This window comes from Telopea speciosissima, chromosome 1 (genome assembly GCF_018873765.1).
Source record: "Telopea speciosissima isolate NSW1024214 ecotype Mountain lineage chromosome 1, Tspe_v1, whole genome shotgun sequence".
Classification (NCBI taxonomy): Eukaryota; Viridiplantae; Streptophyta; class Magnoliopsida; order Proteales; family Proteaceae; genus Telopea; species Telopea speciosissima.
The window spans coordinates 161,243-188,305 of NC_057916.1; the positions used below are offsets into that span (position 1 = coordinate 161,243).

General features: G+C 42.0%; 1 protein-coding gene across 1 annotated transcript in view; it reads left to right on the forward strand.

Moving 5' to 3' along the window:
* The first annotated feature begins 247 nt into the window (after nt 1–247).
* LOC122667623 (vesicle transport protein SFT2B) overlaps nt 248–27,063 on the forward strand; it is a 45,129-nt gene continuing 18,313 nt past the window's right edge. The window contains exons 1-2 of the mRNA XM_043864361.1: nt 248–502; nt 15,815–15,868. Coding sequence (XP_043720296.1) covers nt 368–502; nt 15,815–15,868 — 189 coding nt within the window. The 5' untranslated portion in view covers nt 248–367. The remainder of the gene's footprint in view (nt 503–15,814; nt 15,869–27,063) is intronic.

The window sequence follows — 27,063 nt, forward strand, 5'->3', positions numbered from 1 at the left end:
ACCTTTCCACCCTTCCAGGGGTATGGCGGTCTTTTTCACGCCGGACTGTGTCAGGGTGCAGGTCCACGCCCACACACAGCACCGTTCTTTCACCCTTTGTTTTTTTAATATGAAAATGGAGTATTGGAATTAAAAACCCAATTTGCTGGCCCGACTTTGTCCCAAAAAAACTAAAGAAAACAAAAAGGAGTAAAATTTGCTGGCCCGATGCAATATTTTCGTCAGTCTTTCTGTACGGGATTTAGGAATGATGCAACCATAGTCCTACCCATCTAAAATTGCAACTAAAAGGCCACAACTACTACTACCGATTGATTTACATTTTTCTATCTGATTGTGGTTTAGTTTTAGTTGCCGGCGAGTGGCGATGGACAAGCTGAACCATGCGTTCGAGAGGGTTAAGATTTTCGCGGGAATGGAGGTGGACGAGGAACAACTCGTCGATAGTAATTCATCGTTCATCGACGATTTTAATCGTCAATGTGCATTATCCACAAAACAGGTCACCACGTAACCCCCCTCCCCCCTTCTCTATTCATACTTGACTTCCTTCGCTTTTTTGTCCTATACAAGCTAGGGTTGTTGTTACTGTTAGATTTATCTCTATTTGCTTTGTTATTGTTCCCACTGCCCTTATTATTGGCTTCTCCAATTACTGCTCTCTTGCTTTACTTTGTAATCTTTTACTTGTTGCTACCGATGCCTGTGTTCGAAGCTTTAAACCCCCCCCCCCCCCCCCCACATTTCCAATTAATTTTCGTCAAATTGATGTTGGTGATTTATTGGTCCAATAGTTTTCAGTGATTTGCTTTCTTTGTCTAGTATATGGCTATATGCATTGAGTTTCTGTTGTTCCCACTGATTCTGCAATGCGCCTATGTACAGTTTATGTAATTTAGATAGTATGAAAAAAAGGTTAATTTAATTATAGGTAAGCGTATGCATATAATGAGCTTTCTTAGGGAAGAATCAATGATGGTGATGTAGAGTATCAGACTGCGATTGAAGAACATGTTGGTCCTATATAGATCACAACAGATGTAACTGATCCATTGCACTTGATGGACCCAACAACCAACAACCATGGACAAAAGGGCACCGAATAAATCAGATGAGGCAGGATGCTGCTTAGAGGGTTTTCTCTTACAGTAACCTTTGTATTCTTTTGTGTGTAACTTCCTGTTTGGATTACTAATAAGTGCCCCACAGGAAGGATCTCTTGTTCCAATTTATCAACTACCTGCACAAGACTTCACCATGGCATTAACATGCAAAAGCCCATGCCTTTTGCATTCAAAAGAATAAGGGAGGGGGTGGGGGTGATATCTTTCACATGTGTTAATTTGCTCAAGGAAAAAAGTAATCAGGAAATCTTGAACATGTAACCAATGCCATAGCCAATAGAGAGAGAATAACCAAAAAAATAAGAAAGAACAAGCTGCAAACTGAACACCAAGACTCTTACGTGGTTTAGCCTAATTTAATCTGAAAATCTAGATAATGGATCTTAGATACAAGCAGGCCTTATAATCAAATATGTGATTAGATCTGAGGTAAAGGAGTAACTCCATTGTTGAGGGAAGAAATCAGATCGATGGAAGGGGAGGGAAGAGAGATGAGATCGATCTTCTTAGGAGGAAAAAGATAGGAGAGGAGAAAAAATCAGGTATGAGATACCAATCCCGTATGCACTGCTCAATAGCACCAAAACTCTTTAAAAAACTCTTATTCTTTACTCAAATCATATATAATTGATGGGGTGTATTACATATATAAAGAAATTTAAAATTCCCCTAAATTGATTAAAAAAATTACTAACACTCAATAAAGTAAATAAACTCAAAAAACAAAATTCTATCTAGCTATTAAGTATTATAATCTAACTCAAACACTTAACTACTAATTCTGTATGCTAACTTTATCCCTATTTTATGGGCTTATAAATCAGGCCTAGTACAATGAACTTTTAAAAAAAATAGAAGGCACAACCTATAATATAACTACCAAAGATCACAATAAGCACCCTGTGAGCCTCCCAAGCTTGCGCATAGGCCTCCATATGGGATTAATGTCTAATGCAACTGCATCAATTCCCCCGCTATTGAGGAAAACTCGCCCTCGAATTTTGTAAAAAAGTAGAAATAAAAGCACTCTAACGGGGGCTGGCTGCTCCTAGTTTGCAACTTGAACAAAATCCAAAATATGAAGCTTTGATGGTGAATATGTGTCTTGAAATATGTGGGGATTATAAACACATGTTGCTGTTGTGGATTCTGTTGTTGCATCATCCATAATGACCGTCTCATCTCCCTTGATTGTTACTTATTGTCCCACATTAGAGTGATCTTCATCTTGCGAGGACCCTTTCAGCTCTTTTTGTGGTTGCATTGTTGGTGCCACTTCGACTAGCTTTAAGGAGTTATCACGTTGCAATTCTTTCAAAACAAAATTGCATTGTAGATGAGAGGGTTTTAACATACAGACATTTGCTTCAGGATCGAGAACACCTTGTCTATCTTCCAACCATTGTCGACTAACTTCGCTGATGCATTTAGAAGAATCAAACACCTTGCAATAAACACCATCAAAATAAGGAAAAATTGAAAATTGAACGAAAGCATCATATTGAGATTCAGTGATGATCTCGTTGGTCTTTATAACATCTCCACCACAGACAAAATTGTCATTTGGCCCTTCATTAATGAATAAAATAGCAGGCTTTCTGTTGGGCATCGTCTTGAACACAAAGGAATCCATGGCCAGATTTGCTTTGATACCAAATAATGCAATCTGAAAATCCAAATTATGGGTCTCAGATGCAAGCAGGCCCAATGATCAAATATGTGGTTAGATCTGAGATAAAGGGAGTAACTCCATTGTCAAAGGAAGAAATCGCATCGATGGAAGGGGAGGGAAGAGAGATGAGATTTATCTTTCTTAGGAGGAAGAAGAGAGCAAACGTGTGGGAGAAGAGAACAAAAGAGGAGAAAAAATCAGGTGTGGGACACTAATCTCGCATGTACTGTTCAATAGCACCAAAACTCTTAAAAAAACTCATATTCTTTACTCAGATCATCTTTAATTAATGGGGGTGTATATATATATATAAAGAACGTCCTAGTGCACGAGGCTCCAGCTATTACAGGGTCTAAGAGGGGCAAATGTATGCAGCCTTACCCCCTGATTCACAGGAGAGGCTGTTTCCAAATTTTGAACCCATAACCAATAGGTTGCAATAGCGTACCTTAACTGTTGCGCCAAGTTCTTTGTATTATATATATAACTACCTTCTAAAATTCCTAAATTAACTCCAAAAATGACTCATAATCACATTCACATACTAATTAAAGGAAATAAACTCAAAATTTTTTTTAAACAATTGAAATCCTTAGCAAGTTTATTCACAGATAATAGATTGTGAGGAAATTTTGGTAGATAAAGAACAGAGGACAATGACAGAGAAGGGGTCAATGGAACCATTCCTGTACCTTGAACCTCTACAAGATAGTCACCAGCTAGAGTGACACTGGATGAGGAATTACACAGAGAAGAAATGTTACCTGGAGATCCTGTCATATGATTGGTTGCACCTAAATCGATGATCCAGGGTCAAGAGATGGTGGGTAGACAAGCAGTGGCATTACTTGTTTGGACAAAAGCATAGTTCGAGAACTCGCGAGATCTCGCCGAGTTTCTCAGTATTTCGAAAATCCGAGACGAGATGGGGGTCGAGTCACAAAAGTATAATATCTCGCCAAGATCTCGGTTTGACATAAGAAAATGCCCATCTAGGTCCTTTATATGAGTGCCAGATCTAGAGATCTTGCTGGAAATTCTTGGTATACAGACACCTATCTATGCCAGGAGCCAAGACAGACAAGACAGAGACTTATTTATGCCTAATATCATTTAAGTAAATGCTATTTGTATTTCATTTACTTAAGATATTATTCATAAATAAGCAAATACCCCCTATTTGAATCCAATAAAAATAGTTAAAAAATCAAATTCCAAAAGGAAAAAAAGTCAACCCCCCAGTTCAAGAACAAAAATTGGATTTTCGGCGGTAGGTTCAATTTTCAACTTTCTAACGCTGGGGTTTTTCTCAAATCTAAAAATTTCATAAATCTTATTATGGTAAAACATTGCTAAAAACCAAAAGTGCGGTAAAATATTCATTTGTTTTGATGTCCAAAAAACTATTTTCATTCAGAGCGATTTTGACAGCATTCGCGCACACCGAATTAAGTTTGACCGGTACATAACTCTTTCAATATAAATTAGATTTTAGCAATCTTGGACTTGTTGGAAAGCTTTGTGTGCGAATACTGTCAAAATCGCTCTGAATGAAAATAGTTTTTTGGACATCAAAACAAATGAATATTTTACCGCACTTTTGGTTTTTAGCAATGTTTTACCATAATAAGATTTATGGAATTTTTAGATTTAGAAAAACCCCAAGATTAGAAAGTTAAAAATTGCACCTACCGAAAAATCCAGCTTTTGTTCTTGAACCTGGGGTTGATTTTTTTCTTTTGGAATTTGATTTTTAACTATTTTTATTGGATTCAAATAGGGGTATTTGCTTATTTATGAATAATATCTGAAGTAAATGATCATTTACTTAAATGATATTAGGCATAAATAAGTCTGTTTGTCCTGTGTCTGTCCTGCTTTCCCACTAACTGAAACTCCTATTTGGACTTTGTTTTTGCAAAATCTGATAGTGCCATTGTGTTTAAATGGCCTAAAATAGGCTGAATACCAACTTTCAGACCCAAAAGAGGTCTAAAACCCACTGAGATGGGCTTCCGAGTCGGAAAAAAAAAACCCACCGAGATGGGCTCGGCGATCTCGGCGAGATCTCGACTCGACTCAGTTTTGGGCTGGGCCGAGATGGCTTCGAGACCCGAGTTTTCGAACCTTGGACAAAAGTAGCAGTGGAAGCAAAAGTAGAAGGCTTAGAAATCTGAAACTGACTGAATCTTTTGAACTCCTCATCTGACATCCTCACCATCCTCCCCTTAGACGGTGAAGACTGAGTAGTCTCTGTTCCAGACTCAATTGTGGTGGCTGAATTGGAAAATTGCTGCTACTGAGGGGGTTTGCCATGAAGTTTGTAACAAAATCTTTGGATGTGTCCGGGTAAGCCACAATGATGACAAATCCGGACGGAGCCGGAACTACTAGAACTATCATAACCACCAGATTGGCCTCGACTTGAACCACGGCCGGACCCACGACCACTACGTGAACCCCTCACGAACATTACCACGTCCTCCTCCACGATAATTATTCTGAGACACAAGGGCTGAGCTATCACTGGGTGGAGAGTCACGAATAGTCTCACGTGAAACACGAAGAACACGAGCAAAAGTATCAGTGAGGGAGGCTATCTTCTCACTCCCCAAGATCTGGGACCTAAGAGAGTCATATTCCTGTCCAAGGCCACCAAAAAAACCCATAATAGCAAGTTGCTCCCGCTGAATTTGCATATGTTGAACATTATTGGTCACTGGAAGAAGGGAGTTCAGCTCTTCTTACGTCTGTTTAAAATCTGCAAAATACTATGTAACTGTCCGACCTTTGCGATCAGCTCTATAAACTCTTGGGATAGTTCATAAATACGTGGCAAATTATTTTGGCTTGAATACAACACATTCAAATAATCCCACAGCTTTTTGACAGTTTCAATATGGGTAACCAGATCAACGAATGCTGAAGAACATTAATTGGAAGACTAAGATTGCCTAACAGGTGTCCTGCCTCATCCATGTTTCTCAGCTCTAACATATTTAAGAGTATGCCGGTGAATTCTGGTCTCGGTGATTGCCGGCCATCCTGGCTGGCCTAAATCCTCCTTTCTCATCTTGCCTCCTCCTTTGGGGGTATGCCGTCATCCCCTAGAAACTCCCCTCCGCCTTCTCCTCCTCCCACCACCACTCCCCCTGCTACCCAGCTTCCCTCCTCTCAGAGCTCTCTCTTCGCTCCTGCCTTTGTTACATCCTCTGATGACCTCCCCCTCCCCTTTGTCGCTCCTTCTGTGGGCTCTGCCAAAGTAGCTCTCTGCCCTTCTGATCTTCTTGCTGATGAAGCCAAGTTGTGGGAGAACTGTCTTGTTGGGCACTTCCTTGGCTCTAGCCCCCCCTCCATACTGTCAAACTCTCCCTATCAAAGCAATGGCGTGTCGAAGGTTCTTTGGATACTTTCCTCCTTGACAACGGTTTCTTTATTTTCAAATTTTTGTCTGCTCGGGACAAGGTTCGTGCCCTTGAGGGTGGTCCTTGGCTTATTGGGAAGAATTCTATCTTCCTGCGTCAATGGCACCGACATCTGCAACTTCGGAAAGTGGACCTCACCACTATTCCACTCTGAATCTCCCTCCCTGGCCTTCCTCTTCACTACTGGTGCATCGACGACCTTAGTACTGTGGGTTCAGTGCTTGGAATCCCTCTCTTCTTTAACGTGAGAACCATGAGAAAGGATCGACTTGCATTTGCGAGAATCTGTATTGAAATTTCAGCGCATGAGCCTCTTCCTTCCTTCATCACGATGAGAGAGGGAGATGACTTTGCCTTCGATCAAGAGGTCCACTATGATTGGAAGCCGCCTCATTGCTTTGTTTGCAAATCCTTTGGCCATAACTCCAGTCTTTGCATCCCCAAAGGCCCTTCTTATGTTGCGATGTTTCCTCCCCCTGATGAGGCCCTTGCTGCAGATCCCTTGGCATCGTCTCTTGAGCATCATCCTTCCTCTGGGCAGAATGAAGGTCGGTCAAGGTCCAGAGGCAGACCAAAATCCAAAAGCCTTCATCGAAACCATCGGAAAACCCTTCGCTCTCCTGCTACAAAGGTCCTGTCGCAGGTTCTGCAAAACAGGTTCAACATTCTGGAGTGTGCAGAAGCTGCTGAAGACTTTGATTTCTGCGCTTGTCCCGAGAAGCCCCAATTCCATGCTATTCCTCGTAGCCACTCTCACATGTCAGAGAGCCCTTTGAGCGACCCTTCCATTCTCAGCTCCCTTGGCGAGGACCCTGCAGTCTCTGCTTCGCTGTCGCTGGTTCCTTTGGAAAGTCCCCTTATGCAACCTTGCGCCTTGCCTTTTCCTGAGAATTCGTCTACGAGAGGCAACCTTGTCGCTTTCACCCTTTTGTCTTCGTCTGCGAGAGGTAACCCAGACATCGATATTTCTTCTATCTCTCTCTCCTGTGTGGGTCCTACCAACTTCCTTGCTCCTTTAAGCCTACCCCCTCTACTTTGTGGACCTCGAGGCTGCTTCTATTACGAACTCTTCTGACCCTTCCGCTTTTGGGTCTAGTTCCCTTGTAGCCTGTTCTACTTCTAATCCTTCCCTATTGGATTCTCGGGTCAGACCCGGTGAAGCTCTTGATCCTCTTTCCACTTCTCTAACCCGATCCCCCCCCATCTCCTACTCTTGTGTCTCCCTTAACTCTTTCCCGTTGGTTTCTTGCAACTCTCCTTCTTCTAAGGCTTCTCTTGCTCAAACCTTCAAGGTCTTCCCCACTTTGGACTGCTCATACCGCCGACATCATCGCAGTGCCTCTCAAGGCCAGTCGGTCCTCTCCAGGCTCGATGGGCCTTTGCTTCCTCTTCTCCCCCTTCCCAAATGATCCAAGGAATGGTGTGGAATACAAGGGGTCTTAATTCAAAGCAAGCTGCCGTTCGTTCTCGCATTCGCTCTTCTAAAGCTAGTTTCTGTTGCCTCTTAGAAACCCACACTAAAGAGCCCAACTCTGCTAGAATTTTTAATTCCCTTACCTCTGGCTGGTCTTTTGTTTCCAACTATGCTCACCATCCTAATGGCTGAATATGGGTTTTATGGGATCCCAGTAAAATCTCCATGTCTCTTTTATCTCCCTCTTCTCAATTCATGCACCTAAGTTTTGTCAGACTGTGTTGGCCACTTCTCCTTCTTCTTTACTATGGTCTATTCTCACAATTGCTGAATACTTTCAATGGTTGTATTCAGGAAGCTTGGGACAAGCCTGTCTTTGCTTTCTCTACCCCCTCATTGCTTTTTCTAAGAAGCTTCGCAATGTTAAGGATGCCCTTAAAGATTGGAATATTAACACTTTTGGCAATATTTCCCAGCAAGTTTTGGACTGCAAAGATAAGTTATCCTCTATCCAGCTTCAGTTGCAATCTGATAATCTCAATGGGCCTCTAGCTGAAGAAGAAAAAGAGCTCTCCCTTGAGCTCTCCTCCTTGCTCTTTAGGGAAGAAAGTTTTCTCAAGCAGAAATCCAGAATTAAGTGGTTGGAATTGGGTGATTTAAATACTGCTTACTGTCATCGCTCCATGAAAGCCAGAGTAAATGCTAACTCCATTCTTCAGCTTACATCCCCTGATGGTTCTCCTGCCACTACAGTCGAGGATATAAAGGATTTAGCTGTGAATCATTTCAAGGATATTTTTAGTGGTTCCCATGAAGATCAAGGTCCTATCCCCGGCAACTTGCTAAACAAGTTCCTTCCTAGTGAGTATCTAGACTCCTTGCGATCCATTCCTAAGGAAGATGAAATTGTGGCTGCTATTCACTCTCTCAAGGTGAAAGGTGCTCCTGGTCCAAATGGCTTTAGTATGGGTTTCTTCCTTGTTTCTTGGGATATCATAAAGACGGATTTTATTTTGGCTATTGAGAGTTTCTTCTTCAACCCTGGTCAGGTCAAGGGAGCCGATCACACCTTTCTTTGCCTCATCCCCAAGAAAGAAGGTGCCTCTGCCTTGTTCGACTTCAGGTCCATTGCCCTTTGCAATCTGCTCTATAAGTTCATTGGCAAAGTCCTTGCTTAAAGGCTCAAAAGGGTAGTGGATCTCTAGTCAGCAACAACCAATCGGCCTTCATCCCTAGCAGAAACATCTTTGACAATATCCTTCTCTGCAACTAAATTGTAAGAGGTTTTGACAGGAAAAATCACTCCTCAACTGTCCTTCTGAAGATTGACATCCACGAGGCTTTTGATTCCCTTCGATGGGATTTTATTGTTCAAGTGATGACCAGATGGGATTTCCTTTGGTATTTGTCAACTGGATTCACTCTTGCATCTCATCTCCAAAGTTCTCAGTTTCGGTTAATGGTAGTCCGACGGGCTACTTTGGTGCTTCGGTGGGAATTCGCCAAGGGTGCCCTCTTTCCCCGTATCTATTCACTTTGGCTTTGGAAATTCTCTCTAGGGAAATCCAAATCAGCACTGACCAACAACTCATTTCTCCTTTGACCAAGTGTAAAGATCTTAAGCTAATTCACTTGGCTTTTGCAGATGACCTGATGATATTTTCTAAGGGTTCCATTGCCTCGCTCGAGTCCACGTTGCTATGTCTGCAGCACTTCTGAGCTTTCAGGTCTCCGCATCAAGCCATCTAAGTTTCTTTTATTCTTCGCTGGAGTCTCTGAGCTGGACAAAGTTGCTTTCTTAGAGAAATCAGGTTTCCAAGAGGGGCAGCTCCAGTCAAATACTTGGGGCTCCCTTTGATTCCTGTTTGACTCTTAGCCCATCATTGCACCCCGATGCTGGATCTTATTCGGAAAAGACTTCAGTTGTGGAAAGTCAAACTCCTCTCTTACGCAGGCAGGCTGGTTCTCATCAAATCAGTTTTGGAGTCATCCTATATCTATTGGTCCGGCATCTATGGTCTCCCCCAAACCATTATCAAATCCTTGGAATCCCTCTTGGCTTCATTTCTTTGGAAGGGTACTGAATCTTCAAGATTTCTTCATCCTCTAAGTTGGGCTGCTGTGTGCCTTCATAAGAAGGAAGGTGGTTTGGGTATTAGAAGAATCAAAGAAGTGAACTTTGCTGGCATCATCAAGCTAATCTGGAAGATTGTTACAAAAAAGAAAAGCATTTGGGTTGATTGGATTTACTCGGGCCTCCTTTGTCGGGATTCCATTTAGACGGCCTCAGCCTCGTCAGATGCTTCTTGGGTTTGGCGCAAGATCCTTGCTACCCGCCACTTGGTGCTTCAGGTCATTCGCTCTCAGGTTGGTGATGGTTTCTCTTCTTTTCTTTGGCTGGATCACTGGCACCCAAGGGGGATCCTCCTCCACTCTGTCTCCCCTAGAATCATTTATGCTTCGGGCCTCCATAGACTCTCTTTGGTGGCTGACATCTTGGATCAGGCTGGCTAGGCTCCCCCACCTTCTACTGCAACAACAACAACAACAACAACAACAACAAACACAACCTTATCCCAACTTAATAGGGTTGGCTATATGAATCCAAACAAACAGAATAGAGAAAACATAGATATATTCAAAAAAAGGGAAGAAAAGATTGGAGAAGAGGGATGGGGAAAGAGATGAGAAAAGACAGAGAAAATGACAAATGGAAGATTGCAAATAAATAGAAAGATGAAAGCTTGTAAGAGGTAAGAGGCACAACCCAACATGTTCAGGATAATCTCAGCTAAATGGGGTCTGTGACATGGATCCTTACCCTCCAATGGGCTCTGTCCGAGGTCATACTTGGGACAAGACCTAGACTATGCATGTCTTTCCTTACCACTTCTCCTATAGTCATTTTAGGTCTCCACCTAGCTCTTTTAGCTCCTTCAATCGGAGTCATATCACTCCTTCTTACTGGGGCTTCCCTAGGTCTCCTTTGAATGTGACCATACCACCTTAAGCGACTCTCTCGGAGCTTGTCATTGATTGGTGCAACTCCCAAGTCCACTCTTATATGTTCATTCCGTACTTTATCCTTCTTTGTTTTTCCATACATCCACCGTAACATCCTCATCTCTGCTACACAAAACTTATCAATATGACACTTCTTAACTGCCCAACATTCTGCCCCGTACATCATAGCCGGGCAAACAACAGTCCTATAGAACTTTCCTTTAAGTTTTAGAGGAATACGTCGGCCACACATCACTCCGGACGCACCTCTCCGCTTCATCCAACCCACTTTAATTCTCTGTGAAACATCATCTTCTATGTCACCTTCTTTATTTATGATTGATCCCAGGTATTTGAAATAGTCACTTTGTGGTATCTCTCTTTCCTCAATTCGCAGCATCTCAGTGTCCATCGAGGTGTGACTAAAATTACACATCATATACTCCATCTTTGTTCTACTAATCTTAAAACCTCTTACTTCCAAGGTTGACCTCCACAGCTCCAACTTAGAGTTAATCCCTTCTTTTGTCTCATCCACCAAAACAATATCATCAGCAAAGAACATACACCATGGGACCACGTCTTGAATGTTCTTTATCCCACCTTCTACTGCCCCTGTGCTTAATCTTATTTGGAATGATCTCCATTCCATCTCTAGAAGACCTGTTGGAAGGGGTGATTGTGTTACTTGGTCATCTTACAATTCAAGCTCCTTCTCCTCTAAAGCAGATTGGGACTCATTCGTCAGAAAGGTCAGTTGGTTACTTGGAGAAATCTTATTTGGTTCAAGCATCAGTGCATCGCATTCCCCGCCACTGCTTCACGGCCTGGAGGGTCATCACCAACTATCTTCCAACTTAGGCTTTCCTTCGCAATCGCTAGATCTCAGTCTCTCCCACGTGCAGTCTCTACGGGAACAATGTGGAAGACTCTCTGACCATCTTTTCTTTGGCTGCCGTTTTTGAAAGGCATTTTGAGATTCGTAATGACTGTTGTGTGGCTGCCATCTTGTTCTAGTTCCCCCATTTTCCTTTTTGTGCCACTCCATTTCTGTGAAAGAGATTGATTGTTGGTCTATGGTGGTGTTTGCTTTTCTTGAAACTTGAAAACCTGACGAGGATGCGCTTGCTCTTTCCCAACAAATGAAGGCGGAAAAGCTGTAGTGCGTTAGCACACACACTAGTTTTTCAGCTCGTTTTGAAGCAGGGAAGGGAAAGGCACCGAACATGCCCAGCCCTAACTGAGTTAATTGATCAATCACCACCGCTACTTTGACTTTAGAAGAGAAAGGAAGAAGCGGAATTCGATCTTCATAGCACCCACCAACAGTCTCGATCCCAAACAGATTCCAATCTTCATACAATCCAACACATACTGCTTAGAAATAGTAGATTTAGCAGCATATTTAGCAGTCCATCCTTCACCACAACCAGGGGGTCGATTCACCCCCTCTCGCCACAAACCAAAAAACAATTCTGGTTGTTCCGATCAGAAGAGTGGAATTCTGTCTCCGTTTAATGGAAAAAAAAGAGAAGAGAAGAAGGAAGCAGGAAGACCCTTAGATAGGTTGCACCAGTCCCTAGAGATCTTGCTCTGATACTATGTTAGTTCCAGAAGATAGAAGAAGAAGAAGAAGAAGAAGAGAGTTGCAACTGTAAGCCATAGAAGGCTATATTTAATCCTATTATAATGAAATAATTAAGAGAAGTAAAGCCCAATAGGGTAAAGGGCCAAACAGGAAAAAAAAAAAGAAAAAAAAATCTTATACTCGGAGCCTCGGGATTAGCACTAGTGCTAGTCCCGACTCCCGAGAACCCTTTCACAACCTTTATTCTAACAACTCCTATTTTTACAGAGCGGTTAAATGATCCTTGGCAACCGTCTCGCTCGTCAAGTTCACTTCTTGATTCTCAGGTTGATTTTGGAACTTGCTCACCACAAGAATCAGAACTTGCTTTGATACCGAGTTTATGCTACTCAAAAATAAACTAGAAAATACAAAAGAGTTATATTGCTAAAATAAGGAACCAAGTACAGTATAACACCTCAAGGTTCAAAGAGGGCCACTAAACTTTGATGTCTCTTTGGGACTCACCCAAGGGGCAGGACTCACTCACAGCTTGAGAACCTCAAACTCACCAGGGCACATGTGTCTCTCCTAAAAATTCAAGGTACATAATCATTCACTAAACTCTGATGTCTCTTTGGGACTCACCCACGCAAGTGTAGGACTCACTCATAGCTTGAGAACCTCAAACTCACCAGGGCACATGTGTCTCTCCCAAAAATTCAAGGTACATAATCATTCACTAACTCTTCTACAAGCTAAAATACAAATATATATATATATATATATCTATATCTATAGGGGACGGGGAAAAAGAGCCATTAGTATTATAGTACTAAGTTTTGTTGAAATTTCGCTAATTTCGGTAGTTTCGACACCACTGAAACTAAAACAGGAGGTGAAACAGAAATGTGTACATATTTCGGTCTGTCTCATACTCTCATCTAGTTTTGTCAAAACGACACAAAAACCTTTACTTAAAAGCATTGTTTCAAATTTCGACCAGAACCTATTTGTTTTGTTGGTTTCGCTTAGGAGAAGGAGTAAACACCTATTCTCTTGGATTTTGACCACATCACCTCATTAAACTCCTGGATATGCTGTTGGGGGTTGTCACATCACTCCAAAGATGGTGGTGATGGTGATGGGGGTGGTGAGGCATATGGACTTCGGGAGAAATATGACCAGGCACAAAAGGAGCAAGAGGCGGTCGCAGAGCCGGTTCGATTTACTGGGGAGACCCAGTTGGATCATACCACTCAGGATATGGACCACGATAAACAACCATCCTCCACATGTGCAGGATGATATACTTGGGGGCCTTGTCGTTGGTTTTGGCCAGATGAGCAGGCTGATTGTATGGACATCGATAGCCTGTCTAGCACTGTTGGCGGATTGAGTATAGGGGACAACAAATCAAATGGGCATTGGCGTGCCCCATCCTTTGCCGGAGAGAGCAGATGGTTGGAGTTCAGTGCATATGGTCGTTAAACTGGCGTGAGGGTGCGTACATCTTCATCCATTCCCAGTTTTGAGTGTGAGGTCCACTCACAGGGACGTACTGGATCATACATGCTTCCAAAACCATAAAGTCAAAATGGGTGGTTCTTCATATTTCGGTGACCTATACCGTAGGATAGGTTACCTTTAGTATGTAGATGAGGCCATTTATGGGGTAGTTGTGGAGGACTATGAGCGTTTCTTCTTGCACACTATGATATGGCATGCATTTGTCATGCAGTTGGAGGAAAATGGACGTCAGCTCCATCAGACCATGGGTGGACTCGATTTAGCACGTCATAGTTCGTATTAGTAGACAATATTGTATTGGGAGACTTGGGACTTGGGTTAACTGTACTTTGTTGTTCGTACTATTTCGTAAATAATTAATCAATATTATGTTTTTTCATTCATGGTGCATAATTTACTTGTTTTACTATTATGTCTTCTAGCACTAAAACAATGTGTAGAATAAGAAATATTGCATAAGGTACACAATAGGGTTCGACGTTTACTACCAACCAAGGGTGCAAATCTAAAACACCACTTTGTGTGACTTTTCTTTCAATATGAAGGTTTACATATGTTTATATAGAGGCTAAAACAAGGTTTCTCTAAAGTATCGGAGCCTAACATGGCCGTTTGCCCACCGAAATGGCCAACTGAAACAGTCAACCAATAATTACATTGTTTCGGCCCAAGTTTCGGCCATCAAAATGGCTTACCTAAATGAGAGTTAGAACCTTGATTGGAATTGAATCGTTGAATAGAGCCGTTGGAAATGCCTTGGAAAGTGTGCATTTGAGAAAAAAGAACCATTGCTTGAGAAAGAAGTTGGAAGAGAGGGAGAAAGTGGAGTGGGCGTTAAATATTTGTTATCATGGCTGCATCATGTAAGCTTGAAGAAAAAAAGCCAAAGGTCTCCAAGGTTAGCGAGTAACTAAAGAATATTGTATGTTGCAATTGTGGTGAAATAGGTCACTATAAGCCTTGTTCTCCTGATCCAAATGATGACACCGATTATGATCTTGATGACAAGGTCGAAGCTAACTCAACTAGTCGAACTCCATTTTCCATTGGACTAATAGAGAATGCTCCTATGTTTTGACACAAGGGTACTTTACTACATGATGAGGATTCTATGGCAGTGCATACAACTGTCGACACAGGAGCGGAAGCCAACCTCATCTCTGTAAACTTAGTCCGGGTCTTGCAAAAATATCTTTTCAAGAAAATATATGTACAAGGTTTGGGCCTAATTTTACAGAAGAGGCCAATGCAGTTGTATGAGTTAACTTACGGTCCTAGTCAGCCCCCTAGTGCATTGGGATGTTATCTTAGGACGACCATAGCAACATAAGGCTGGTATTCTCTAAGATGGTGCACAGCACCATCAAGGTGAAACAAAGAGGGTGTACATTTCTGATGTTGCTTCACGTGTTGACGGATATGCCGCGACGGCGACAGATTCCTCCTCCGAATAGAGCCAGGATTTTCAAGTCACTCATGGAGTTACAGTCCTACCTTCGTCCCTGAAATTCGTGAAAGCTTGTTGGGATTAATCGATCTGTGTGTTAGAAACCTCTGCCTGAAATTTGAGGTTCATTGGTGTTCAATTGGTTGAGTTCTTCCATAGAAACCAGCAGATGGTTACTTTTGGTTGCAGTCCTATCGTGGGTTGAAGAAGAAGCAGCAACTTCTGAAATTACAAGTAAGACCCTATCTTCTAAATATTACTCAGGGCCCCTCCTTCGGAACTCTAGTTCTGTTGTCCCTATTTCAATTTAATTTGCAGAAAGCCCCATCTTTCCAAAATCCATTTACTGTTGGGTCTTTTCACTCGTTGACTTACATATAAGGTGCTGAATTGTTACATAAATTATGGAATTGCCACTTCCATTGTAATTTGAGTTGTTTATCATCTGAGTGGACCCATAGAGACTCATAATCAGGGTTATTAAACCCAAGATTGCATCAGGTTTGTCAAAGGTTTTTTGATATCTTTATGTCCATATTCCCTATGGAAGTTTGTGCTATAATCCACTTAAACTTTTGTTTTGGAGATTCTTGAGCTGATATTTATCTCCTCTCTTTTCTCTCATTAATCAGAGATTATATGGTTTTGCGACGTGCTTTGTTGCTGGTTTAGCATGTACGCTCCTGGTAAGTTCAACCACTTATAATTATGCGACAAAATTGGCTTGTAGCATGTGGATCAGTTTCTTCATTGACACATTTAACTTGTTTTTCTGAAAATTGTGTGCATCTTTGTTATTTACTACCCCCGGCCCCCAAAACAAAATTTTATTTGCAGTCTTTTGGATCTTTCTAGACCCCTGACTTTAATTTATTTCCAATATATAAATACAACAACAACAACAGCACAGCCTTATCCCAACTAAATGGGACGGGTCGGCTACATGGATCCTTTCAAAAACAAAGTAGGGAAAACTAAGGTCCTGATAAAGGGAAAGGAAAATAAGAGAAACTTAAAAGAAATTGGATAAGTAAGGTAAGTAATGGAAAATGAAAGATGTAAGTAAGAGGAAAGAGGAAAGAGGATAGCCCAATAATTCAGGAAAAACTCAGCTACAGGGTGTCGATAACGTGGATCCTTGCCCTCCAATAGGCTTTATCTGAGGTCATACTCGGTACAAGACCTAGACTATGCATTTCATTCTTCACAACCTCACCTATGGTCATTTTAGGCCTGCCCCTAGCCTCAATTGGCATCAGATCACTTCTCCTTATTGGAGCATCCTCAGGCCTCCGTTGTACATGGCCAAACCACCTCAAGCGACATTCTCGGAGCTTGTTGCTAATCGGGGCGACTCCCACATCCGCTCTAGTACATTCGTTCCTCACTTTATCCTTCCTAGTTTTGCCGCACATCCATCTTAACATTCTCATCTCCGCAACACATAGCTTCGCTATATGGCACTTCTTAACTGCCCAACATTCCGCCCCATACATCATGGCAGGGCGGACAACAGTCCTGTAGAACTTTCCTTTAAGCTTTAAAGGAATGTATCGGTCACACAGAACTCTGGACGCACCTCTCCACTTCGTCCATCTTACTTTAATTCTTTGTGAAACATTATCATCTATGTCACCTTCTTTGTGTAAGATAGACCCCAGATATCTGAAATAGTTACTTGGCGGTATCTCTCGCTCCTCAATTTTCACCATGTCAGCATCCATCATAGTGTGACTAAAGTTACACATCACATACTCCAACTTTGATCTACTAATCTTAAAGCCTCTTGATTCCAAGGTTGATCTTCACAACTCTAACTTAGTGTTAATCCTTGCTTTTGTCTCATCCACCAAAATGATATCATCAGCGAAGAGCATACACCACGGTACCTCGTCTTGGATGCTCTTTGTTAATTCATCCATGACAAGCGCAAACAAATAAGGGCTTAAGGTTGATCCTTGATGCAACCCAACCGTAATTGGGAATTCCTGGCCCTGGTCCCCCACAGATCTCACACTAATGTAGTCCTAGGTAGGAGTAGTCCCACTAGGAACCAGGGTAATAGGATCACCAAACAAGGCTGGCCGATTGGGACAACTTAGGCTAATTAGGGCAGAATTGGGGTTAGGGTTAGGGTTAGGGTTTCGAGCTAGGGTTTTATTTGGTAATGATGTGCAGGTTTTTAGGAGTCTATTGGTGTAGGTTTGGATTGATTTGGATGAAATTGGAAATCTAGGGTTTCGAGTAGGAGGCCTTATGAAAATGGACTGTTTGTAAAATCTAGGGTTTAGGGGCAGATTTTAGGAAAGGGGCTTATAGGGTTTTAATATGCAGGTTTAGGGGATCCTAATGATGTAAAGAGATTAGGGTTTGAAGGGGTTGTAAAATTCTCTTGTTGGGGGCGAGAATCGGTTGCAGGTTTTAGGGTTTAATGGAGTGAGGGAATGGAGGGGTTAGAAGAAGAAATTGGGTGTCAAACTTACTGGAGATTCCACTGGCAGCAGCTTGAACAGATGTGAAGGATAGAGCCATCTTTGAATTGAAGAAGATCCTTCCAGCCGTCATGGCGTAAGGAGTCAACCGGATTCCACCAGTCCCTTTCCACCTTGATAGAACCACAAGGAGCAACACTCAACAGAGCAGGGCAGCAGCAATGGCAGCAAACAAAAGCTTTTCATTAATCAAATTCGTGTGTAATGCTGTCCTCCCCTACAAACTTATATAGAAGACTCAAAAATAGACTTAGACACTAAAAAGGAATGGCTTAACCCTATCCCTAACCTATTAGGTAAATTAAACTGACTAGGAAACTAGAATACTAAAGGAAATATACTCAAAACATGGCTGGACTTGTAGAGTCCTAATCTAGCCCAACTTACATCACATGACCACTTAAGTTGTCACATGACCACTTAACCAAGTCACATGATCACTTAAATCGAACCAATTGGATGTAACCAATTTGAACCGGTTCAATTAGAAAACATAAAAATAAACTAAGTATTGGGCTAATCCCGTATGCAACCTATGTACCCCTAGTTTAGGCTCATTAAAGTGGCCTAATACATAGAAAATCCTTGGGACCAAAGGCCCAACATGTATATAACCCAACCCTAGGCCTATTTCTAAAGAAATAAGCCCTATTTGGTGATGAATCTGCATCACACTCTAGTCACCATACCTTCATACATATCTTTAATTACATCTATATACTTACTCGACACCCCTCTCTTCGCAAGATCATGTCGGATTAAATCTCTAGGTACTCTGTCATAGGCTTTCTCCAAGTCTTATAAAGACCATATGGAGATTCTTCCTGCTAGCTCTATATCTTTCCATGAGCCTCCTTAATAGGTAGATAACTTTTGTCGTGGATCTAACTGGCATAAAACCAAATTGATTCTTCGAGATATGAGTCTCTCTTCTCAGACGGGCTTCAATAACCTTCTCCCAAAGTTTCAATGTATGACTCATCAGTTTTATGCTTCTATAGTTATTGCAGCTCTGGACATCATCCTTATTTTTGTAGACCGGCACGACAATGTTTCTCCTCCAATCATCAGGCATTCTCTTTGTGATCATAATCTTGTTAAATAACTTGGTTAACCAACCTACCCCACATATTCCTATGGCCTTCCACACCTCTATTGGGATCTCATCCGGTCCTGGTGTCTTGATGAATAATGTTGTTAACCTGTTCGGTCATAATCAAACTATCTCCATTTAGAAGTTCACAAATATACTCATCCCATCTCCTTACAATGTCCTCATCTCTTACTAAAACTCTTCCATCCTTCCCTTTTATACATCTCACCTGGTCAAAATCTCTACTCTTCCTTTCTCTCATTTTAGCTATTTTATGAATAGCTTTTTCCCTTTCCTTTGTGTTAAGACTAATATAGAACTCATATTTCCTCACCCTAGCCATCCCTACCTTCTTCTTAGCCTCGTTTCTGGCCTCAGTATATTTCTTTTTATCTTCTGTTTCTTGAGTCTGTTGCCATGTCTTAAACCTCTCTTTCTTGACCTTGATGGCTGTTTGGACCTCCTCATCCCACCACCAAGTCTCCCTAGGGGCCTGATGCCTACCCTTTGCTTCTCCGAGCACATCTTTAGCAACCCTCTTAAGAGTAGTGTGTTAAATCCAATGATTCTTCCGTGCTTCACACTTGTTCCACCGGATATGTTTGCCCTGACATGGCCATATCCCTCTTACATGGCTTAAGAAAGGTAATTTGGGGGGGGGGGGATAGCTGACATTAACAAGGACCCCATATACTTGACTAATCCAGAAGCCCCCCTAAAGGTTGGTATTTTTGGAACCAGGTCGCAGTGACCAGTTTAGAAACCATATTTCAGGAAAATTGTAACAACAGAAGATCAGAGGATCTAATCTAGCTGAAACTCAAGTTGAGTGCTCTGTCTAGGACCTCTAGGTAGGAGAAAAAGATATTAAAATTCAGGCCCAATCCAATGGTCTGATTCTTTAGATCTGAAGGTTCCTACTCTAGACGCACCTCTCCACTTCGTCCATCTTTGAACAGTCGTACTTGAAGAAGGAATTCTCAATTCAGGAATCAGATTTAGCGCAATAAAACAGATGTATTGATATGCAGAATTCTGAAATTATAAGTAGAAACAGAACTTGAACTTGAAATCCAACTTCAATCATCAAAACCAGAAAACAATTCAAAGATGAAATTTTGGATCTGTAGGACTGTTCAAAACAGTAACCGATTTGTATGTATGGAAGCAGAATTGAAATCCAACGGTTAGACGTTAAGTTTCAGAGGATCCCTTGTTGAATTAGGAACTTAAGAAACAGAAAAAGGTTGGAATTTTATACTGAAATCAGATCCAAAATCTTAGGAGAATGTTAAACAGTAATGCAGCAACTCAGATTAACCGTCAAGCATCAATAATTAAGCCAAAAGGATGGTGCGTAGAAATAGAGAAGTACTGACCTGGAAGCCTTAGCATAAGTTCTACAATATAAAATTCTAGTATTTATGCAAAAGGGTTTGGCTAATTTTTTTACAAAGCCAGCTGCCAACAGGACGCACAACCCTTCTGACTTGATAGACTAACCACTAAAAAAGAACTCCATTGTACATGGCTTGCCATCATAGTTGTAATGGCGTCGCCTAGGCATTTAGGCACCTTGATAGCTATGGTCGACTTGGTCACCTAGGCGGGCATCTTGGTCGCCTTGCTGGTGTTGCCTCTTGTCCAGACCGCCTATGACGCCTTGAGTCGCCTAGACACCATGACAACTAAGGTTGCCATTTTATCCAGAAAATATGGTCCATGATGCAGGCTGGGCTTATGGCCATGTGCTGCATAACTAAAAGCTAATAGAAGTACAGAATGCACTGCAAAGGCTATGCAATCACAAGAGACAGCTAGATTTCATTACAATGCATTGAGGTCATCAGTGGCAATACCCTTGACATCACTGAGTTGCTTGCTATTGCATTGGAAGACAGTGATCCACCTAAATGAGGTGTTGAGGTTGGATGCAATTGATCTAGGTTGCCTTTGTACTCTGTGCCTTTTCTTTGACTGTTGTTTTGCAATAAAATTTTGGGATTCCAAAAAAAAATGTGGTTAAGGAGGTTAGTCGATGATTAGTTCTGACTTGCTAAGGGAATGGGTGACTGGTTGATGCCTAGGCTCTGCCTAACTATAAACTATTTGATAATGTTTATATGGTAGATATGAATAATTAATTAAACTTATATCTTAAAAGAATTGCTAATGAATGGAAAATCATTTTGTTGGGAAGTTTTATTGTTAAGATTTTCAAACAGTGGTGCAGATTACACGAGAAGCTTCAGTACAACAAATTCTAAAACCTGGCATCTTGTTGAATAGGCTCATTGCCAGATTCTTTTACTCTAATCCCCAATAGGGCTTTTATATTCTGTGCACCCAGATGATCATTAGTGAAAGGAAACATGACATACAAAATACCGTGTAACAGAAAGCAATGTATGAACACAGTGGGGAGCATTATACAAAGTTGCTACTTTTAAGTGGAAAGCAGTGAAAAATAGTTTTACTAGGTGATTCCTAGTCAGTCTTAATTGATTGATTGGTCAACAGTCCACAATGCCTTGTACCTAAGATGGTAAATAGTTATTTTTCTCTGTGCTTTACATGTTCCTGCAGTTGCTGCTTGTGTGTGCATGGTCACTGAGGCAGTGACCTCAATTTCAAGCTAATTTCTTCACATAGGATCACTGGCTGCTCAATTATTCAGTCAGCAAATAGCAATTGGCCAGTGAGGTGTCTATGAATTGTTGGGGAATCTCCCAATCATTCCTAAGTGGTTTACAACCAAGTTTTGATGATAACAAACACTTGAATACATTAACATGCATGTGAAGCTTTGTAGTAATTCATATTACATATTGAGAGTAACAAGACTTGAAGAAGAACCAAGACTGTGAAAACAAGACAAGTCAAGCCTCTCAAGACCATGGTACAAGAACGATGATTTAATGATTTTTTCCAAGGCCTCCCCCTCTTCTATTTAATGTAGTCCTAGATAGGTAGGAGACCTACTAGGAACCAAACAACAGGATCAAATAACAAAACGGCCTGCTGGTTCGAATGGACAGCACTAGGATTTAGGTCAATTCCTAGGGTTAGGGTTGGATATTGGGAAAGGGGTTTATAGGGTATTAATGGGCAGGTCTAGGGGGTCAATATGGTATAAAAATAATAGGATTTGGGAAGGTTTTAAAATTCTGCAGTTCTGGACAGAATTGTGTTGCAGGTTTTGGGTTTTAATGGAGTGAAGGAATGGAGGGGATAAAGTGGAGAGTTGGAGACTATGGGCTAGGTTTAAGGTCGAATGTAGGGAGAGGTGTGGGGGATATAGGCTGGAAGTAGGGTTCGAAATTGATGACCAGATCTGTAGTTATGAGGGAGTCCTAGTTGAGGTAGGAGTTGCAAGTTTAATGGAGATTAGGGCTTGATGGATGGAGGGGAATGTGGATTAGGTCTAAGGGAAGATAAAGGCTAGTAGAAGAAGGTTTAAAAACAAATAGCAGGTTCAAACTTACTGGATTGCAGAGAACAATGGCAGCAATTTGATAACTTGAAGAAACCTCCCGATCTTCACAATGCAAGGAGTCGCAGGAGTTCACCTACCCTTCACCACCTTGAGATCCACAAGGATATACACTCACAAAGAGCAGCAGCAATGGCAGCAAGCATAAAGCTAATTTTTATTAATCAAATTCGTATGTAATGCTGGCCTCCCTTACAAACTTATATAGAAGACTCAAAAATAGACTTAGACACTAAAAAGGAATGACCTAACCCTATCCCTAACCTATTAGGTAATTTAAATTGACTAGGAAACTAGAATACTATAGGAATAGACTCAAAACATGGCTAAACTTATAGAGTCCTAATTCAGCCCAACTTACATCATATGACCACTGAAGTTGTCACATGACCACTTAACCAAGTCACATGATCACTTAAATCGAACCAATTGGATGCAACCAATTTGAACCGGTTCAATTAAAAAACATAAAAATAAACTAAGTATTGGGCTAATTCCGTATGCAACTTATATACCCATATTTTAGGCCCATAAGAGTGGCCTATTACATTAGAAACCCATGGGATCAAAGGCCCAACATGTATATAACCCAACCCTAGACTTATTCCCAATGAAACAAGCCCTATTTGGTGATGAATCTGCATCACTATTTCTGCCATCATGTCTTCCCTTCGTCTCTTCGAGAGTCTATCTGGCCTCCAAATCAACCTCCTCAAATCCAAGCTCTTTCTCTTTGGGATCTCGAATTCCGATAAAGACCACCTTCTACGCCTAATGGGTTTTTCCCTGGGCTCCCTCCCAGTGAAATACCTAGGCCTCCCCCTCATCCTTGCTAGGCTTTCCAATCACCACTGCACCCCCATGCTTGACAATATCTGCAAGCGCCTCTTAACTCTGGAAGGCCAGACTCCTCTCCTATGCGGGTAGGTTGGAATGCATTAGATCGGTCCTCCAATCATCCTACATTTATTGGTGTGGTATCTTTGGCCTCCCTAAATCCACCATCAAATCCATGGAGAACCTTTTTTGTGCTTTCTTATGGAAAGGGAAGGAAACGTTCAAATTCCTCCATCTAATTAGTTGGAAGTCCATCTGCCTCCCCAAATCTGAAGGAGGCCTTGGCATCCGCCGTATCCGTGACTCCAATACGGCTGGAATTCTTAAGCTTATTTGGAAGATTTCTTCCAAGCATGATTCCATTTGGGTTCATTGGGTCTATTCCCATCTCCTCAAGAATGACTCCATTTGGACCGTCCCTACCCCTTCTGATTCATCTTAGGTCTGGCGCAAGATCCTCCTCCTCCGCCCTTTGGCTCTTAGAGCCACCTCCTCCTATATTGCTGATGGATCCTCCATCTCTCTCTGGCTGGACCCCTGGCACCCTAATGGGATCCTCTACAACTTCTTTGGGGCTAGATCAATCTACTCCACCGGCATCCCCAAGACTGCTCCCCTCTCATCCATTATCTCTCATGGTTCCTGGTCCCCCCCTCCCCCTCTCTCCCTGATCTGGCATTCCCTTCCCCCCCCCTTCCCCCATCCCCCCTCTCTCGCTCAGACAAGGTTATTTGGCTCCCCTCCCCCAACAACCTCTTTTGCTTTAGATCTGCCTGGAACTTTGTTAGAACCCAGGCCCCTCCTGTCCTTTGGCACAAGCTAGTCTGGTTCAAAGGTCACACCCCTTGCCACAACTTCTTAGCCTGGAGAACCCTCAGCCTTTGCCCCCCCACCCAAACCTTCTTCCTTCACCGTAGAATCCCTGTCTGCCCTTCTTGCATCTTTTGTCGGAATGGTTTTGAAGACACTGACCACCTCTTCTTCGCTTGCCCCTTCTCCTTTACTATCTAGCAGAAAGCTCTTTCTTCTATTTGGCCTTGCTGCAAGAGACCTCTCCCCTTCTCTAGAGAATGGCTCTGGATGGATATGACCTTCCCTGGATGTTCTATCTGCGACACTGTCGGTAAGCTGGTGTTTGGCGCAGCCCTGTACCACATCTGGATGGAGAGGAACTTTAGGAGATGGACCTCCAATTCCCGGTCCTTTGATCAGATTTGGAACAAGGTTCGAAAACTCAGGTCTTGGAGCCATCTCGGCCCAGCCCAAAACCGAGTTGAGCCGAGATCTCGGCGAGTTTGTGTAATTTTTTTTTTTTAGAATCGGAAGCCCATCTCGGTGGGTTTTAGACCTCTTTTGGATTTGAAAATTGGTATACAGCCTATTTTAGGCCATTTAAACACAATGGCATTATCAGATTTTGCAAAAACAAAGTCCAAATAGGACTTTTACATCGGACCCTTAGTTGGTAGGCGACGACGTACTAAAATACCATACTATATACATTAATGACATAATTTAGTAATAGAAAGCTAGCAAAACATTCAATTAATAGTAAAACAACTTAATAAGCATTACAAATGTTAAAGTGAAGAAGTGATGCATCAAATTGCTTAAGTTTAACAATGTTACAAGTTACAACTATCATCACATAAAATGAGATTGAATCACATATTCATTCCCTACTTGTCCCACATAGTCTTCCCATGACATATTGTTGCTCCACTGTTGCATATAGTTCTCCACAACAGCCATATAAGAGTTGTCATCCACATATAGCAAGGCCCCTATCCTAGGGTATAGCTGTTGCACAGTGGCGTGAGATGGTTGCCATGAAGTGTGAGATCCACTACTTGTGCTACTGTCATATTGAGGAATGTATGGGACTGGGAATGTGGACCCAATGCCAGACCCACTGCTTTGATAGTCATACTCATGTGTTGACTGGCCAAACTGACCATAGGCACTATATTCAGAACCGGTGCTCTCCTGACCATAATCATAGTGATGATGAGGTTAAGATGAATGCCATGACTGATGCTCACTACCAGTATCCATACTCATGCTTCCAAAACTTGCTAGCATGGTGTTCATACTCGTGTCATCATGCTGAGGTTGGTTGTGTTTGCGACTCGTCCTTCTCTTGTACGTTTTGCTGTGGCCACCATAGTCTTGATCTTGTGTGGCATGTGTAAACTGAGACTCACCTGTGAAACGCACAGGGTCCTCCTGCGTTCCCACTTCATGCTGGTATTGCTCGCGCATCCCCTCATGACGATCATCATAATAACCACCAGTCTGCCTGCCACCACCACCACCAGCATCACCACTAGCAGGGTCATCACCACCATCATCATCATCATCATCAGGAGCAGTTCCTGTTGCAGCCTCAAAAGGTCTCGGTGACTCTGAATGTGCACGCCCCTCTTGCGACATATAGTCGTCAACATCTGTACCGGTTACGGACGCAATGGTGGAGTCGGGCCTACCTCCAGGCTCATCCATCTCTGGTGCACCACGATCCCTCACCCACTAGAATAGGGGATCCTCATCATCGTCAGAGTCCTCCTGGAATATGTTGGCTAGTTCGATGGGATCTTTGTCATTAGTCTCAAATTCTTCACGTATGTGCCTCATCCTTGGTCTCATATTATAATGCACATACACCAGCTGCTCCAGTCGTTGACTACCCAATCTGTTCCGCCTCTTTGAGTATATCAATGAGAATGTACTCCAGTTGCGCTCGCACCCAGAGGATGAACAAGTTTGTGAGAGCACTTTGACTGCTACCTTCCTCAGGTTGGATAAACTTGTACCATAAAGCACCCACCAGTCAGCTGCATTATAAACATAGAATATTAAGAATATGTGCATTCTAAAGGGATAAAATTATAATTCATAAATATAATGTCATGCCACATTGCCACCTACCAGGGTCTGACTTTTGTCTACCCTCCACTGCAGCTTTTCGACTGAAACTTGCTGAGGCCTCTCTGAAGAATTTGATCTATTTTCATTTTAAATTTCAAACAGTGTTAGAGGCATTAGTATTTGCTATTTAGTAATTACATTCCTTTACTTACTACCAAAGTACCAAAGTCCCATACTCTCACCTCATCATTGCAGTAAGATTGTGTCTTGGCATTGACCTCCAACTTCTCAATAACAGTTTGAACTGCCATTAACAAATCCGTGTCTAGCCCAAGATTATGCGAGTACTGGTACTTTGGATTCAAATAGTATGCTAGTAAAGGGGAAACCACAAATATAAGTTGTTAGTGACTTAATACTTTTGAGTTTTGAATATGTAAATGTAAAAACTCATATAAAGTTTAAAGTATGTTGAAGTGTTGAACTCACCAACTTTATGCAATGGATGACTCAAGTGCTTCTCCCATCGGTCATCAATGATGTTAATGTATGACCGAGCACTTCGGGGTATTGCAGCTCGGACCATTTCCTTCATCTTCTCCAGAGCAGCTTATATGTGGGGCAAGGTAGGCTTCTTCTCCGTGTCAATCATCCTTAGTACTGCCACCACTGGCTCTAATATAGCAACAACTTTATAGAAGTCCTTCCAAAATTGATCACTTGCAATGGTCTGTTGTGCTGCCTTCCCTTCTTCTGTCCTAGAACCTTGCCAACCAAACCATTGTTCACTTGCAAACATTGACCTCAGACCTATCACCTTCGTCTGAAAGCTCTTCAATGCAAAGTAATTGGTGGCAAATTGAGTGACACCAGGCCTCATTAAATCCCCCTTGCATTTTTCCCTTATCATGGCTAAAGCATAACCATGGTTATACACAAAGTTGGTCACTTGCCTGGCCCTATTGACCACACCAGCCACCAAAGCTTTTTTCCCCATGTCCTTTAGCATTAAATCAATAGAATGGGCTGCACATGGAGTCCAAAAGAGGTGGATCCTCTTACTCTTCTTGTTCATCAATTTCTCTCTAGCCTTTTTAA